Genomic DNA, 19,198 nt, shown 5'->3' with positions numbered 1-19,198 from the left:
TAGCTTCCCTTGCTCTTCAAAGAGGACAGAAAGAGCATTTGGAAAGCGAATCCACGGCCAAAGTCCGTCCTTTAAAAGGTGGAATTATTAGCAAGAGATCTGTACACAGCCTCTTACAACCCTCACGTTGGGTAAGAAAAATGGGATTATTACCTCACAATCTGCTCTGACACTGGCCTGTGAAACTTAGGAGGCAGATCGAGTTTGGGCTTCACTGTGAAGCACTGAATATCTGAGGTGAGGGGGTTAAGGATCACTAAGGCAGCATAGACATCAACCATGAGAGAGGCCCCCCACCACACCCAACCACCCAAATGAATGGCATCACCATGGTTTCAGAGTTGATGAGGTTGTCTTAAAGGATACACTGGCCAGGAGAGTTTTTAATATCGTCGCCTGGTGGAGATGTTGTCTTCATTTTCTCGGCGTTTGGAAACTGAGTTAAGAGCCGAGCCTCAAAATCTTCCCGGCGCTCATACTCTTTCCCTCGGTAAATGAAAACTTTTCCCTGAAAAGGGTGACATTCATTTCATAACACCACAGAGAAAGGGCCAAGAAGAGTTCACATGCAATATGCTGGCCTTAAAATATGCCTTAACGGGTTCTTACAAAATGTCATTAAATTTAAGAACAACTTGTAATTTTTATTTTTTTTGTACTTGGGTTGGCTTTGTTAATCAAGAACACATGGTCATCAAGCATGTAAGTTAATACTGTTTAAGAAGCACTCAACACTGCGCTACTAACATCTGTGATATGTTTTCATCTTGACAGTAACAACTGATTTAAAAACTATATGAAAAACCAAATGAGCACTCAGAAGCCCGCACTAGAATGGGCATGAAATGGTTAGAAGGGGACAAGGCAGCCAGGACAAGTGGATAATGATGTCCATACTTTTTCTTGTTTTTGTTTTCTTCTCAGGTAAGCCCTAATGAAGTCGTTTTCATTCTGTCATAAGGAATTTAAGAGAGCTTGAGCTAAGGTGGGGCCCCAGCACCTGAACACGGCCGCCGGGCGCTGACTCCTGTGAGACACAGCCAAGGCGAGCAGAACCCGAGGGGAAGGGATGCAGACCAGAGACGAGAGCTACTAAGTTCCTGGCCTCCCCCGAGTGACTGACTGGAGATGGACGGAGAGCAGGACTTCCCTTCCTGCATTCAGAATGTGTGTGCAGGTCATTATTCATCAACACATGTCAAGATAAAACACACAGAGCTCTTCTTGGAAGGGCTGGGTTTGGTCCATCTCAAATGACACTTTTGTCACCTCCATAAATTCCAAGATGGAATGTCAGTCCACTGGGGTTGTTATAGACGGCTAGGCTAGACTAGGCAGCCCGGGGTGGGGAGGGGGTTAAGTAGGTAAGTGTTCTTCCTTCCACAAGGCTGTCTTGTTGAGGTCATTTCTGCCTGAGTGTGACACAGTCTTCTGTAAATATACCTGTAAGGAACATTTTTCTTGCAAGATATAACAGGTCTCCGTTTTTTTCCCGATTTCAACACGTGTGTTCTGAGTGTCAACTCGGTCACAGAAAGGGGCCAATGAGTACCTAGTGTAATGCTGCTGCTGGTTTTGGAAGCCTTCTGCCTCCCCCCACCCACCCTGTCCCATCTGGGGCTGTCTCAACCGAAATGAAAACTGCCACAAGGAGAAGACAGCGAGCAGAAGCCACAGGGGTACAAGAAACAGAAGTCTGGGGTGGGGGGGTAACACTTTCCAGGATGGGATGTGGTTGCTTAGGTGCTTCTGTTCTTTGATCAGGGGACACGGGGGAAGAACCTCCAGGTTGGCTGCTCCCAAGTCAGCTGCAGCCTTGCCCCATCTGCAGTCATTCCTGGACAGGTGCCAGAGAGGGAGACGAACAGAGACAGAGACAGACAGAGAGGACAGCATTTTGCTGCATATTTTTACACTTACCCCCTAAAGACTAAGATTGAAGTCAAATTAAAATTTGTCTAACAAAAGGATTAAGAGAGATTCTATGACACTGAATCAATTGATCCCTGCTGTGGTCAGAACGTTTGTAGTCCCCAAAATTCAGATGTTGAAACCTAATCACCAAGGTGATAGTATTAGAAGGTGGGGCCTTTGGAAGGGAATTAGGTCCTGAGGGCTCCACCCTTAGGAAAGTCATCAGTGCCTTAGAAAAGAGGCCCCAGAGAGCTGCCTGCCCTTTCCACCCCATGAGAACAGGTGGAAGTCGCCATCTATGAGGAATGGCCCTCCCCAGACTCCAAATCTGCTGGCACCTTGATCTTGGACTTCCCAGCCTCCGGAACTGTGAACAATACATTCCTGTTGTTTATAAAGTACCCAGTCTAAGGTATTTTGTTATAGCAGCCCCAGTGGACTAAGACAGTCCCTTTGCCTTGCCCTAGCTTATTCTGAGTTCTCCTAAATCGCTAAAAAAAGAACCAGTTTAAGAATTGAATTCTTTTTCACTTTGTGCTTAGATATGTCTTAGAAGTACCATTATGGAAGAAAAATGTTCTATTTCTCCCCACCGCCCCCCCGAAAAAAAAAAGTCAAGCAGAAACCAGATAATATGGAGTCTTAAATACAGTTTGAGCATATTCTAAGGCTTCTATATAAAGCCACACACTTCCAAAATTCAGTAGGATTGAATGGATAACAGACTACTATCAAACTAGCAAGCATTTTTCTTATGCTTTACATGAGAAAACATAATAATAAAAATGTATATAAAGACTTTAATAGAAAAAAGCTAGTGAGTTATAGATAAAAACACGAATAACATTTTCTGAAAATGTCAGTTACTTTGCATTCTGAAGTGATCCTTTTGAACATGAAAACAAGGGGGAAATGTACATATAGTCAAAGATATTTATTCCTTGTAAGGTCTATAAATATCAACATGAGCACAAAAAACAGTGAGGCTAATTTTTGGAGAAAAACAAAGCAAAAGGGACAGCTAGTCAGTTCTTGGAGGCTCCTCTCCAGCAGGGCATGAAGCACCCAAACATTCTGCCCACGTTTTGGTAACTGCCAGTGTCATTGGCAGATTGACCCCTGCCAGGTCATCTGTGAAGTGTGATAAATATATTGCTGCAGCCCCACAGAATGATCCAGGTGTGGCAGGAAAGTCAGTTCAATATTAATCGAGCCTGTTAACCGCCATTTGGACTTTTCATTTTGTCCTTTTGGTGGTGGAGATGACCCAGCACCGCCCCTGGAGCCTGCCGTGTGTGAGCTCCTGGCACAACCTGGCATCTATTGGCTCGGGAGCTGCGACGTGTCCTCCGCACCCGGCACTGCCCTCACATAATATTCCACGCAGGCTGCTCCCTTGCTCTGGATTCTGGGATAACCATCCTGCACGGATCCAGAGTTGGTGCCTACATACCAGAGGTAGATCTCCATCCACAGGGGCCACACGCACCATCTAACACCAAGCACTGCAGAAGGCTGCCATGGCTTAGGGTCCACCTGCCTCCCTTTCCTAAAGATGTGTGTTCCGGAGCACACACACACTCGAATTAAAGCCTTTAGCAACACTAAGTGGCTTTAACTCCTAGCTCATTCCACCCTTCAGCTTTGTTTTTTATTGAGAATGAAGCTAATTTCAAATTTGTCTCTAATTTAGAGCTTGTAACTAAGCCTCCTTTATTCATTCTTTGGAAGGGAAGACTTTGTTCAGAATCTGTGCTTCTGATCAACCACTGCCTTTGCTGCACGATGAAGGCAAGAGGAGAAGCTGACCAGCAGTGACCAGGAGTGACCAGGACAGGGCCAGACGCCTCCGTCACCAGGCAGGACACTGAGGAGTGGGCAGCCAGCCTCACCTCCTAGAGCAGGCCAGAACTGTGGGGCTCCCCTGTCAACAGTGACATGCCCTTCCTAAGGGGAGGTCTGTATCCTCTGGGTGCCGTGATGAAGAGATGTCACATTATTAGTGACTCCTGTGGAGTCGGAAACACAGGACCCCAAATGAGCAACGTCTGGAACCAGGGGAATCTCCCAACTGGTTTCAACTGCCCCAGACGGCTGTGCTCAAGACACAGAGCTTCTGCTTCCTAAAGCCAGAGCAATCACACATGGTCTCCTAGGATAAGAGAAAACCAAGTGTCCAAAAAAAAAAAAAAAAAAAGTCATAAGAAATATCAGGAAATCATGACCCACTGGTCAATGGCATCCAAAGAATGTGTTCTTGAGAAAATGTATAAACAATTCTATGGTAGGCCAGGGAGCACTATTAATATTTATGTAACTTCTCCTTTGGCCTCATGTGAATACTGGGAAATGGGCACCTGGCAGGTGATCACGGTTACTGCTTCAATTACGTGTCTGAAAGCACATGCCTGTCTCAGGGATGGAGCCTGATGTGGAGTTTCTAGCACCGTGGCCATACAGATCCATTTCCAATTTCCCATGTAATTAAAAACATACATCTTCATAGCAGCACATTGGGCGGGGACAACCCAAACGTTCATCAATGGATCAGTGAATAAATAAAATGTGGCCTCTCCATGCAATGAAATACCATTCAGCCTTAAAAAGGATAAAGTTCTGACACGTGCTACAACCTGGATGAAACTGGAAGACATTCGGCCGAGTGAAACAAGCCAAACACAGAAGGGCGAACACTGTACAATTCCACTAATACAAGGTCCCTACAACAGTCAGATTCATAGAGACACAAAGTAGAACGGTGGCTGCTGGGGCTGGCAGGAGGGAGAATGGGGAGTTAGTGTTTAATGGATGCAGAATCTCAGTTTTGCAAGATGAAAAAGTTCTGAAGGTAGATGGTGGTGCTGGCCGCACAACAACGTGACTGTATTAATGCCACCGAACTACACACCTAAAAATGGTTAAGATGGCAAATAGTATCACTTATCATATATCACAACTCAATTAAAATAATACATGTAAATCTCTGAAGGAGGGTCCTTTTAAGGAAAAATCAGATAGAAAGGTTATATGCAACCAAATAAAATCCTGTCAACCCCTCTCTGCCCCCCGGGCTAACCACCGAGCTACGGCAGTGTAGAGAGTTGCAGGATCCCATGCGGATGCAAACTCCCCACCCTTCCTCAGAACGGGAAGGGGATTTTCTGCTGGGGGAACAATCATGGCTCAGATTAGGCAGAATCAAACTTTACCCGCAGGAATGTGGGGAACCCTTGTCCGTAGTAGCCAACAGCAAAATAGTCAGGCTTGGGCCTGATCACTTTGACGATGTTTTCATAAAACTGAGCCTGTTTTTTCTGGAAGGAAAAAAGAAAATGCATTTCAGGTTTGAGTATTCAAGCATGTGTGCCTCTGGATTCTTCTTGCGGGCTCTTTAAAAGCTCTGGCAACTTCTATAGGGTGGGAGGGGGAGATGGTGGGAGAGGGAGATGGTGGGAGAGGGTACTGAGGCTTGCACCTGAATTTCATCTCACTCCATCGTTTTGACATTATTTTTCACTTATTCTCCATCATTCCGCAAGGGAATCTGAACCAACTAGCCCAAATTCAGCAAAAAGTTGTGACTTATGGGTGTTTTCAATAACCAAAGAAGTGCCATAGAAATGGCTGGCCCTTAGTATTTTTTAAAAGGTATAGGTCAGATAGTGGGATACGTTCAAAGAGAATTTAAAGGAACAGAATCGTTCTGTTCTAAATTCATGACAGACATTCCCACGTCATTAAGGTGATCTGCTGAATACAAAAATGACAAGGTGGAGGAGGTAGCAATTAGAAACTAACAGCATTCCCATGGCAGAAGAAAGGTCTGGTCATTATCTATCCATCCCCCTCTCATAGAAGGGGTCAGGTTTTTTTGTTTTTTGAGACGGACTCTCATTCTGTTGCCCAGGCTGGAGTGCATTGGTGCGATCTCAGCTCACTGCAACTTCCACCTCCTGGGATCAAGCGATTCTCCAGCCTCAGCCTCCCAAGTAGCCAGGACTACAGGCGTGTGCTACCACGCCCGGCTACTTTGTTGTATTTTTAGTAGAGATGGGGTTTCACAGCGTTAGCCAGGATGGTCTTGATCTCCTGACCTCGTGATCCGCCTGCCTCAGCCTCCCGAAGTGCTGGGATTACAGGCGTGAGCCAGTGCGCCTGGCCCGGGGTCAGTTTTAAACTAGTACAAATGCTCACAGACTCCTGGGCTGTCAAGACCGCTATACACAAGGTCAGCAGTTGTTTACGTACAATTTGTTCATAGAAGCCTTAAGAGTTTGGTTATAAGAGCTGACTTGGGACTAAAAAGTAAATATTTATGGGCCAAATATCAACCAGCAAATTAACTAAAACCATCTTCCTAGGCAAAACGGAGGGACATGGCCAAGGTCCCAGAGTGCCTGGGGTGAACCCTAACATTGACATGGAAAGAGAGATTCCTGAAAAACCAGCTGAGATTGCCTGTGTTCATTTAAATAAAAAGAAATAAAGACTCACCAGCAATTCGCTGAGTTGCTCATAATCAAACATTTCGTTCTCATACTGCTCGGCTAGCTCCTTGCCCAAGGCAATGGCCTCCTCCCACATCTGTGAGTTAAAATAAAGAAAAGAAAGAGAAGCCGAGGCCTGAATTGTGCAAAGAGTCAAACAGGAATGCAATCATTCAAAATAAAGCAGTGTAGAAGTACATTTGAATGAAACATTATGGGAATAACACCGAAAAAATACAAATATTTTCTTGAATCTCATGTCTTTTGGCTCGTGACCTGCGGCATCAGCTGGCCAAAGAGGTCAATCACTGGCATGTCAATCACGCAGGCCTCTGGCCATGGTAACAGCAGTCTGTCGGCCAGTCCTCACTGCTCCTGTCTTTGCTCTCCTGCTGCCAGCTGTGGCCCGAAGCCCGTCTGTCGGAGCAGCCTTGGAGCCAGGGAAAAGGAACCGTAGGGTGAAGAGAGGCTGTGGGGTGCCATTTATGTAGAAACTGGGCGCCTGACTTGGCTCTTTTCCCAAGCTGTCCACCTAAAAAATGCTGTCGAATATCACCAATGATCAGAAATATCAGGGCAGACTTCGACTCTAAACTAAAGCTTGCAGAAAGTTTGATGTATGTGTGTGACTATGCTATGGATATAAAGCCTGTTATCATTTTGAAAAGGGGGAACTTTGTAAGGTAAGTAACTTTCCAAATAAGTGATTAAAATGTTGATAAGCTTTTGACACGTGGAATAATTTTTTGATAGATAGTTGGCCTGAATTTCCCTTATTTTTCTCGGGAAAAACAAAGCGGATTACTGGAGAAAACCATGGAAAAGTAAGAGGAACCACCTCTTCCAGGAAGCCTTCCTAGCTGCCGCCCACTCTCCTCCTCTGTGCTCCCACAAAGACCCAGGATCCTGCTGCCTCAAAACTTTTGGTAAGGTACTGAAACTAGCATGCCCCTTTGTCATTCCTCCTCAGAGAATATAAGCCCTTGAGGACAGGGGCTCAGCTTTATCAACCTGTAAAACCTCTGGACCTTAATCCAGGGCCTGCTTAACAAGGTTTAGTGAACAGAACTGCAGGATGCTGATTTACAATCAGGAAAGCTTCCTATATGCTGCATTCAACTTCCATCATTCCCACAAGACAGTAGCACCAGTCCTGAGGGGAACCACGCAGCTTTGGAACCACCCAACAGGCCAGGCTTTCTAGGCCGTGAATCTAGACTACCCTTGGCACTGAGCCCCCACCCGCCTGCTGCACAAAAAAAGATCAAGGCATTGCAGTAAAGAAAGAGTTTAATTGACATAAGGCCAGCCATGCTGTTACAGCAGGTAGCTAGTCAGGCATGAGTGGGGCAGGAGAGGGCTGTCCTGACACCCTACCAGGAAAGTCAGGTGACCGTCAGATGATGGTCAGGCAGGTGTTACACTGTCTCTCTAAAATAATAATTGGTCACAGACAGTGCCAGGGAAAGGCAGTTTCCCAAGAGCTAGAAACACAAGCTGGTGATCAGCAGCTTCCTGATAAGATCTCAGGAGCTGGGTGAGTGGGCTCAAGCATGTGAATTGAGAGGCAAAATGGCGGAGTTTAACTGGTAACCTTCCAGGGGCATTCCACCGGAAAAGGGGTGCACAACGCTGGAAGTAGGCCAGCATATCAAACCCTAAGTCCAAGGTCAAATGGGGCACTTGACCTCCAAGATGTCTGCTTGGCCCTCTTCCAAGTGTACTTTCTTTTCATTCCTGCTCTAAAACTTTTTAATAAACTTTCACTCCTGCTCTGAAACTTGCCTCGGTCTCTTCTTCTGCGTTATGCCCCTCAATTGAATTCCTTCTTCTGACAAGGTGAGAACTGAGGTTGCTGCAGAGCTATACGGATTTGCGGCCAGTAACACCGCCACGTGGGAGACGGTGTCATTACTCAAATCAATCTCCCCAAAGGTTCCTAGGGCAGGGGCTTTTCAAAGGCAGTTTGGGAGAAGGGGTGGTGGCGGCCAGGTAATGGATGCTTGCTGCTGATGAAATCACAGGGGGTCAGAGCTGTCCTCTTGAGCTGAGTTGCTTCTAGGCGGGCCATAGGAGTGGGGCTGGTGGTCTGGGTGGAGCCAGGTGTCAGACATGCAAAAAACCTGAAAAGATCTCAAAAGGCTCATCTACGATAGTGAAGTTGTATATTTTGTGAGCAGTCTACACCTTAGCAGAATTCAGGTTTCTCCCCTCTTCCTAGCCTGATGGCCTTTCATTAGCTTTATCAAGGCGGCTGAGTTTTAGGGAAGGCCTATTATCATTTAAACCATAAACTAGAGGTCTCCCAAAGTTGGCTTAGCCAAAGCCCAGGAATGATTACAGGAGAGGCATGACTGGGGGTGGGAGGCGGGTGAGGATTTAGATCAGATCTCTTTTACTGCCATCATTTCCTCACTGTTAATTTTTTTGCAAAGGTGATTTTGGCTTTTCCCAGCTTACTCTATGTCCAGCCACCTGTGCTCTCCTGTTTAAGGCCTCCAATCACCTTGTCAGGTGGGCATCTGCATTATACCCATTTTGCAGATAAGGAATCTAGGGATCAGACTGGTAAGTAGCTTGCCAAGGACACACAGCAGATAAGCAGTGGGCTTGACCCAGCGTGGCCTTTTTGAAAGTCCTTGCTCCTGATGGCCACATAGCAGCACTTCCAAGCTGCTTCCCCACCTCCTGCCAGGATGGATTTGAAAAGAGTCCAGGCTGGCCTTGAACTCCAGGTTCCCACAGAGAAGACAGACTGCCAAGCCCCAAACCTGGGTCACCCATGGCACTGAGCCCCCACCCGCTCACTGGCCTTTGCCTTTTCTTTCTAGGATGACCCCACTGAAGTCCTCACTCACTTCAGAGCCACCCAATAAACTTAAGAACACTGTTTTACTTAAATGCTCCCAAAGTACTCTTGTCATAGCCACGACGTAAAGAAACCATCTGCTATTTTTTTTTTTTGATGAGAGTAAAAGTTATTCTACAATCAGAGCTGCATTTTAATACTTTGAATAACAAAATAAAAGTAAGCCCAAAGAAGACAAAGATTTCAGAGCTGGGACCAGTGTCCAGGGAGGGTAGGAGGTGGCCCAAGACATCCTGCCTACGGTCCCTGCTCTGCTACCTGGTCCCTTCCCAGAGTCCCCATCTGTCTGTCTCCCCCATCCTGCTGAAGGTTTAAAGTTGCCTCCCATTCCTGGAATATCTCAGTCTGCTGCTCTAAGTCTTTCGTATGTCCTCTGCCAGAGCCCCGGCTCACATTTTCTAGGAAGGGAGAACTTCCCTAATTTTAATGTTTTTTTAAAGCTCCAGTGACCACTTCCTCTCTGAGCAGATTTCCATTTCAAAGAGAACATTACCTTTCCTTGTAGGTCTCTTACACTGGATTCTTCTTCTTATTTTTTTAAAATTTTCTGCAAGCGGATACAAACTCTGTAGCTGCCTAGAATGCCAGGGCTTCTAATTCATTCCCGAGTAAAAGCCTAATCTGTTTTTATCCTAAATGACAGGGGAGATACTTTAGATACATAACAAAAGTAATTGTTTTTAAAAGAAATACAAGTCTTGAGTAAATATCTTCTCAGACTCACCCTCAGGTTGCATGGTGGTATCTTCTATCAGATTTCCTATAAATATATATCTCTCATCCCTCCCTGCTACCCCTGGCATGTTCTAAAGGACTCTGCATTAAGGAGATTTTCATCTACTTTTAATTGGATGGGGCTTTAAAGAGAGTGTGGGTAATTCATACTTCCCACGTGAATACCTTGGAAAATGTTTCCGTGCCGGAGAGAAGGCAGATTCAATATGATCTAGATTTAGATTATCTCAGTGAAAGAATCACTTTAACCTCTGCGACTGAACACCCTGGTTTGGCTCCGTTCTCAGAAGTGCTACAGGCTTATGAGGTTTGCAACAGCCCTAAATGAAAAAGCCCCATATCAGCAGAAAACTTTATTTTCTGATGCGAAATCCTTAATCCAATTTACGGCATTCTTGAAATTGCCGGTTGACTTGCAGCACGGAGCACGGTCTCCCCACCCTGCTTTCCCCCAGATGATATGAGACATGTTCTTTTGAGATGATAATCTTCTCTCTATTTTTCTGAACCTCCTGGTTTCAGGAAGTTCCATTTCTTCAAGTTCCATGAATAGAAACTTGAATAAACATTTTCTTTTATAATAAAACTCCTTCCTTAATTCCCAGACAGAAGCAGCTGTAGAGAACATAGCAGGAATTGATTTCTTACCCATGAGGTGATGTTGACGATTCTGATAGGATGACAACACGGATGTCACAGGACAAGGGAACAGCAGCAGATGAAAGGAAAGATGCCAGCCGGGACAGCCATCCCTTTCTAATAATTCAGGCTGGCAATGACTCACCAGGATACTGGTGGGCGACTCTGGTTTCACTTGCTGACTAGCTGTAAGTAACTCACCAGTGGAGATACTTCACAGGATGCTTGAATTTCAGACATTCTTCTAAAATTCATCTGTTCTGTTTTTTCACAGCAGTTATTGGGAAAAGAGTCATACTCAATTACCTTCTGAATTTCCAGAGTCCCACACAGGTCTCTGACATCAAAATGGATTAAAATCACTGGTGCGGAAGAATCTGGAACTCTGGGGGAGGTCCCTCAGCAGCACAGGAGCCAGGGAGGCCCAGGACTAGCAGGTGGCTGCGCTCAGTCCATTCTTTGCTCAATGCATGCTGAGTGACAGCGTCCCTTCCAGGTGTGGGGCTGGCGGCCCTGGTGAGGTGGGCCTGGATGATTCCAAGGGCCCAGCTAGTCTTGGTGTTGCCTGCAACTACGCTGCAAGGAATGGAGACCCTTTTCAAGCATCTTCACTCTCTCCAGGCCCCTCGCTTTTTCCTCGAGCCAAGCCTCATCCTTGGTCTTCCTGGAGTGCTCAGCTGGCACTGACAGATGTGGGTGCAGGATTGACTTTTTGCAAAGACCTTTCTGACACAGACTCAGGCCTGACTCCCTGCGCCAGCAAAGATGGTCTGCAGCTCAAAGCTGACTGATCTTGCAGTAATGATGCCAAAGTCACCCCAAGTGTGCACAAGATGGATCAGCCACTTCAATGTCATACTGGAGCCACTGCATGTCACACAGGAGTCCCATCACACGGGAACCCCTGCCTTGCCAAATCGGAGTCACTGTTGTGTAATACAGGAGTCGCTTCCTGTGTCATCCAGGAGCCACTATTTGTGTCATCCAGGAGCCATGACGCATGTCATAGAGGAGTCACTGCCCAGGACATGCAGGACCCACTACCGAGGACATGCAGGACCCACTACCCAGGACATGCACAGGTCACACAGGAGTCACTGCCCGGGTCATACAGGAGTCACTGCCCGTGTCATACAGGAGTCACTGCGTGGGTCATACAGGAGACACTGCGTGGGTCATACAGGAGACACTGCCCGTGTCATACAGGAGTCACTGTGTGGGTCACACAGGAGTCACTGCATGGGTCATACAGGAGACACTGCCCATGTCATACAGGAGACACTGCCCGTATCATACAGGAGACACTGCCTGTATCATACAGGAGTCACTGCACGTGTCATACAGGACACACTGCGTGGGTCATACAGGAGTCACTGCCCATGTCATACAGGAGACACTGCCTGTATCATACAGGAGTCACTGCGCGTGTCATACAGGACACACTGCATGTGTCATACAAGACACACTGCCCATGTCATACAGGAGTCCCTGCGTGGGTCATACAGGAGGCACTGTGTAGGTCATACAGGAGTCACTGCGTGGGTCACACAGGAGTCACTGCCCGTGTCATACAGGAGTCACTGCGTGGGTCATACAGGAGTCACTGCGTGGGTCATACAGGAGACACTGCCCGTGTCATACAGGAGTCACTTTGTGGGTCATACAGGAGACACTGCGTGGGTCATACAGGACACACTGCCCGTGTCATATAGGACACACTGTCCGTGTCATACAGGAGTCACTGCGCGTGTCATACAGGACACACTGCATGGGTCATACAGGAGACACTGCCCGTGTGATACAGGAGTCGCTGCCTGGGTCATACAGGAGTCACTGCCTGTGTCATACAGGAGTCCCTGCGTGGGTCATACAGGAGACACTGCCCGTGTCATAGAGGAGTCACTGCCCGTGTCATACAGGAGTCACTGCGTGGGTCATACAGGAGACACTGCCCGTGTCATACAGGAGTCACTGCGTGGGTCATACAGGAGTCACTGCATGGGTCATACAGGAGACACTGCCCATGTCATACAGGACACACTGCGTGGGTCATACAGGAGTCACTGCCCATGTCATACAGGAGACACTGCCTGTATCATACAGGAGTCACTGCGCGTGTCATACAGGACACACTGCATGTGTCATACAGGAGATACTGCCCGTGTCATACAGGAGTCACTGCCCGTGTCATACAAGACACACTGCCCGTGTCATACAGGAGTCCCTGCGTGGGTCATACAGGAGGCACTGTGTAGGTCATACAGGAGTCCCTGCGTGGGTCATACAGGAGACACTGCCCGTGTCATACAGGAGTCACTGCATGGGTCATACAGGAGACACTGCCATGTTATACAGGACACACTGCGTGGGTCATACAGGAGTCACTGCCCATGTCATACAGGAGACACTGCCTGTATCATACAGGAGTCACTGCGCGTGTCATACAGGACACACTGCATGTGTCATACAGGAGATACTGCCCGTGTCATACAGGAGTCACTGCCCGTGTCATACAAGACACACTGCCCGTGTCATACAGGAGTCCCTGCGTGGGTCATACAGGAGACACTGCGTGGGTCATACAGGAGTCACTGCCCGTGTCATACAGGAGTCACTGCCCGGGTCACACAGGAGTCACTGCCCGTGTCATATAGGACACACTGTCCGTTTCATACAGGAGTCACTGCATGGGTCATACAGGAGACACTGCATGGGTCATACAGGAGTCACTGCCCGTGTCATACAGGAGTCACTGCCTGTGTCATACAGGAGTCACTGCGTGGGTCATACAGGAGACACTGCGTGGGTCATACAGGAGATACTGCCCGTGTCATACAGGAGTCCCTGCGTGGGTCATACAGGAGACACTGCGTGGGTCATACAGGAGTCACTGCCTGGGTAATACAGGAGTCACTGCCCGTGTCATACAGGAGTCACTTTGTGGGTCATACAGGAGACACTGCGTGGGTCATACAGGAGATATTACCCATGTCATACAGGAGTCACTGCGTGGATCATACAGGAGTCACTGCCTGGGTCACACAGGAGTCACTGCCCATGTCATACAGTAGTCACTGCGTGGGTCATACAGGAGACACTGCGTGGGTCATACAGGAGTCACTGCCCGTGTCATATAGGAGTCACTTTGTGGGTCATACAGGAGACACTGCGTGGGTCATACAGGAGATACTGCCCGTGTCATACAGGAGTCACTGCGTAGGTCATACAGGAGTCACTGCCCGGGTCACAGAGGAGTCACTGCCCATGTCATACAGAAGTCACTGCGTGGGTCATACAGGAGACACTGCGTGGGTCATACAAGAGATACTGCCCATGTCATACAGGAGTCACTGCGTAGGTCATACAGGAGTCACTGCCTCGGTCACAGAGGAGTCACTGCCCATGTCATACAGGAGACACTGCGTGGGTCATACAGGAGACACTGCGTGGGTCATACAGGAGTCACTGCCCGTGTCATACAGGAGTCCCTGCATGGGTCATACAGGAGACACTGCCCGTGTCATACAGGAGTCACCACCTGGGTCATACAGGAGGCACTGCGTAGGTCATACAGGAGTGACTGCCTGGGTCACACAGGAGTCACTGCCCGTGTCATACAGGACACACTGTCCGTGTCATACAGGAGTCACTGTGTGGGTCATACAGGAAACACCGCGTGGGTCATACAGCAGTCATTGCCCGTGTCATACAGGAGACACTGCATGGGTCATACAGGAGACACTGCCCGTGTCATACAGGAGTCACTGCGTGGGTCATACAGGAGACACTGCCCGGGACATACAGGAGTCACTGCCCAGGTCACACAGGAGACACTGCCCATGTCATACAGGAGACACTGCGTGGGTCATACAGGAGACACTGCCTGTATCATACAGGAGTCACTGTCCGTGTCATACAGGACACACTGCGTGGGTCATACAGGAGATACTGCCCAGGTCATACAGGAGATACTGCCTGTGTCATACAGGAGTCACTGCCCGTATCATACAGGACACACTGTCCAGGTCATACAAGAGATACTGCCCGTGTCATATAGGAGACACTGCCCGTGTCATACAGGAGACACTGCCCGTGTCATACAGGAGTCACTGCCCATGTCATACAAGAGACACTGCCCGGGTCATACAGGAGTCACTGCCCGTGTCATACAGGAGTCACTGCCCATGTCATACAGGAGATACTGCCCGGGTCACACAGGAGACACTGCCCGGGTCATACAGGAGTTACTGCCTGGTCATGCAGGAGCTACTACCTGTGTCATGCAGGAGCTACTACCTGTGTCATGCAGGAGACGCTGCTGAGATCACATAGGAGTCGCTGCCCGTGTAACTCATGCTCGGATCACACAGGAGACGCTGCCCGTGTAACTCATGCTCAGATCACATAGGAGTCGCTGCCCGGGTAACTCATGCTCAGATCACACAGGAGACGCTGCCCGTGTAACTCATGCTCGGATCACACAGGAGATGCTGCCCGGGTCACTCATGATCAGATCACATAGGAGTCGCCACCCGTGTCACTTACGCTCAGATCACACAGGGGTCACTGCCCGGGTCACTTATGCTCAGATCACATAGGAGTCACTGCCCGGGTCACTTATGCTCAGATCACATAGGAGTCACTGCCCGTGTCACTTACGCTCAGATCACATAGGAGATGCTGCCCGGGTCACTCATGATCAGATCACATAGGAGTCGCCACCCGTGTCACTTACGCTCAGATCACACAGGGGTCACTGCCCGGGTCACTTACGCTCAGATCACACAGGAGTCACTGCCCGGGTCACTTACGCTCAGATCACACAGGAGTCACTGCCCGGGTCGCTTATGCTCAGATCACACAGGAGTCACTGCCCGGGTCACTTATGCTCAGATCACACAGGAGTCACTGCCCGGGTCACTTACGCTCAGATCACACAGGAGTCACTGCCCGGGTCACTCATGAACAGATCACACAGGAGTCACTGCCCGGGTCACTTATGCTCAGATCACACAGGAGTCACTGCCCGGGTCGCTTATGCTCAGATCACACAGGAGTCACTGCCCGGGTCACTTATGCTCAGATCACACAGGAGTCACTGCCCGGGTCGCTTATGCTCAGATCACACAGGAGTCACTGCCCGGGTCGCTTATGCTCAGATCACACAGGAGTCACTGCCCGGGTCACTGACGCTCAGATCACACAGGAGTCACTGCCCGGGTCACTTACGCTCAGATCACACAGGAGTCACTGCCCGGGTCACTTACGCTCAGATCACACACGAGTCACTGCCCGGGTCACTTATGCTCAGATCACACAGGAGTCACTGCCCGGGTCGCTTATGCTCAGATCACACAGGGGTCACTGCTCGGGTCGCTTATGCTCAGATCACACAGGAGTCACTGCCCGGGTCACTCATGCTCAGATCACACAGGAGTCACTGCCCGGGTCGCTCATGCTCAGATCACACAGGAGTCACTGCCCGGGTCGCTCATGCTCAGATCACACAGGAGTCACTGCCCGGGTCACTCATGATCAGATCACACAGGAGTCACTGCCCGGGTCACTTACGCTCAGATCACACAGGAGTCACTGCCCGGGTCACTTACGCTCAGATCACACAGGAGTCACTGCCCGGGTCACTTACGCTCAGATCACACAGGAGTCACTGCCCGGGTCACTTACGCTCAGATCACACAGGAGTCACTGCCCGGGTCACTTACGCTCAGATCACACAGGAGTCACTGCCCGGGTCGCTTACGCTCAGATCACACAGGAGTCACTGCCCGGGTCCCTTACGCTCAGATCACACAGGAGTCACTGCCCGGGTCACTTACGCTCAGATCACACAGGAGTCACTGCCCGGGTCGCTTATGCTCAGATCACACAGGGGTCACTGCCCGGGTCACTTACGCTCAGATCACACAGGAGTCACTGCCCGGGTCACTTACGCTCAGATCACACAGGAGTCACTGCCCGGGTCACTTACGCTCAGATCACACAGGAGCCACTGCCCGGGTCGCTTACGCTCAGATCACACAGGGGTCACTGCCCGGGTCACTTACGCTCAGATCACACAGGAGTCACTGCCCGGGTCACTTACGCTCAGATCACACAGGAGTCACTGCCCGGGTCACTTACGCTCAGATCACACAGGAGTCACTGCCCGGGTCGCTTACGCTGAGATCACACAGGAGTCACTGCCCGGGTCACTTACGCTCAGATCACACGGGAGTCACTGCCCGGGTCACTCATGATGAGATCACACAGGAGTCACTGCCCGGGTCGCTTATGCACAGATCACACAGGAGTCACTGCCCGGGTCACTTACGCTCAGATCACACAGGAGTCACTGCCCGGGTCACTTACGCTCAGATCACACAGGAGTCACTGCCCGGGTCACTTACGCTCAGATCACACAGGAGTCACTGCCCGGGTCGCTTACGCTCAGATCACACAGGGGTCACTGCCCGGGTCGCTTACGCTCAGATCACACAGGAGTCACTGCCCGGGTCGCTTACGCTCAGATCACACAGGAGTCACTGCCCGGGTCACTTACGCTCAGATCACACAGGAGTCACTGCCCGGGTCACTGACGCTCAGATCACACAGGAGTCACTGCCCGGGTCGCTTACGCTCAGATCACACAGGAGTCACTGCCCGGGTCCCTTACGCTCAGATCACACAGGAGTCACTGCCCGGGTCCCTTACGCTCAGATCACACAGGAGTCACTGCCCGGGTCGCTTACGCTCAGATCACACAGGAGTCACTGCCCGGGTCGCTTACGCTCAGATCACACAGGAGTCACTGCCCGGGTCGCTTACGCTCAGATCACACAGGAGTCACTGCCCGGGTCACTTACGCTCAGATCACACAGGAGTCACTGCCCGGGTCACTTACGCTCAGATCACACAGGAGTCACTGCCCGGGTCGCTTACGCTCAGATCACACAGGGGTCACTGCCCGGGTCGCTTACGCTCAGATCACACAGGGGTCACTGCCCGGGTCACTTACGCTCAGATCACACAGGAGTCACTGCCCGGGTCGCTTACGCTCAGATCACACAGGAGTCACTGCCCGGGTCGCTTACGCTCAGATCACACAGGAGTCACTGCCCGGGTCGCTTACGCTGAGATCACACAGGAGTCACTGCCCGGGTCGCTTACGCTCAGATCACACAGGAGTCACTGCCCGGGTCGCTCATGATCAGATCACACAGGAGTCACTGCCCGGGTCGCTTATGCTCAGATCACACAGGAGTCACTGCCCGGGTCACTTACGCTCAGATCACACAGGAGTCACTGCCCGGGTCGCTTACGCTCAGATCACACAGGGGTCACTGCCCGGGTCGCTTACGCTCAGATCACACAGGGGTCACTGCCCGGGTCGCTTATGCTCAGATCACACAGGGGTCACTGCCCGGGTCACTTACGCTCAGATCACACAGGAGTCACTGCCCGGGTCACTTACGCTCAGATCACACAGGAGTCACTGCCCGGGTCGCTTACGCTCAGATCACACAGGAGTCACTGCCCGGGTCGCTTACGCTCAGATCACACAGGAGTCACTGCCCGGGTCGCTTACGCTCAGATCACACAGGAGTCACTGCCCGGGTCACTTACGCTCAGATCACACAGGAGTCACTGCCCGGGTCACTTACGCTCAGATCACACAGGAGTCACTGCCCGGGTCACTTATGAACAGATCACACAGGAGTCACTGCCCGGGTCACTTACGCTCAGATCACACAGGAGTCACGGCCCGGGTCGCTTACGCTCAGATCACACAGGAGTCACTGCTCGGGTCGCTTATGCTCAGATCACACAGGAGTCACTGCCCGGGTCACTTACGCTCAGATCACACAGGAGTCACTGCCCGGATCGCTTATGCTCAGATCACACAGGAGTCACTGCCCGGGTCGCTTACGCTCAGATCACACAGGAGTCACTGCCCGGGTCACTTACGCTCAGATCACACAGGAGTCACTGCCCGGGTCACTTACGCTCAGATCACACAGGAGTCACTGCCCGGGTCGCTTACGCTCAGATCACACAGGGGTCACTGCCCGGGTCGCTTACGCTCAGATCACACAGGGGTCACTGCCCGGGTCGCTTACGCTCAGATCACACAGGGGTCACTGCCCGGGTCGCTTACGCTCAGATCACACAGGAGTCACTGCCCGGGTCACTTACGCTCAGATCACACAGGAGTCACTGCCCGGGTCGCTTACGCTCAGATCACACAGGAGTCACTGCCCGGGTCACTTACGCTCAGATCACACAGGAGTCACTGCCCGGGTCACTTATGCTCAGATCACACAGGAGTCACTGCCCGGGTCACTCATGAACAGATCACACAGGAGTCACTGCCCGGGTCGCTTATGCTCAGATCACACAGGAGTCACTGCCCGGGTCGCTTACGCTCAGATCACACAGGAGTCACTGCCCGGGTCGCTTATGCTCAGATCACACAGGGGTCACTGCCCGGGTCGCTTACGCTCAGATCACACAGGAGTCACTGCCCGGGTCACTTACGCTCAGATCACACAGGAGT

At 50.2% G+C, this 19,198-nt stretch overlaps 1 protein-coding gene across 6 annotated transcripts in view; it reads right to left on the bottom strand.

Moving 5' to 3' along the window:
* The window catches only part of DOCK1 (dedicator of cytokinesis 1), a 585,238-nt gene that overhangs the window by 43,024 nt on the left and 523,016 nt on the right, over positions 1-19,198 (bottom strand). For all 6 annotated transcript variants that reach the window (XM_054659991.2, XM_054659996.2, XM_054659994.2 and 3 more), the window contains 4 exons: positions 6,409-6,498; positions 5,124-5,228; positions 367-508; positions 154-232 (listed from right to left, as the gene is read on the bottom strand). In XM_054659991.2, the coding sequence (XP_054515966.1) occupies positions 154-232; positions 367-508; positions 5,124-5,228; positions 6,409-6,498 (416 nt within the window). The remainder of the gene's footprint in view (positions 1-153; positions 233-366; positions 509-5,123; positions 5,229-6,408; positions 6,499-19,198) is intronic.

Source organism: Pan troglodytes, chromosome 8 (assembly GCF_028858775.2).
Source record: "Pan troglodytes isolate AG18354 chromosome 8, NHGRI_mPanTro3-v2.0_pri, whole genome shotgun sequence".
NCBI classification, from domain to species: domain Eukaryota; kingdom Metazoa; phylum Chordata; class Mammalia; order Primates; family Hominidae; genus Pan; species Pan troglodytes.
This window is presented reverse-complemented; position numbering and strand designations above follow the sequence as displayed.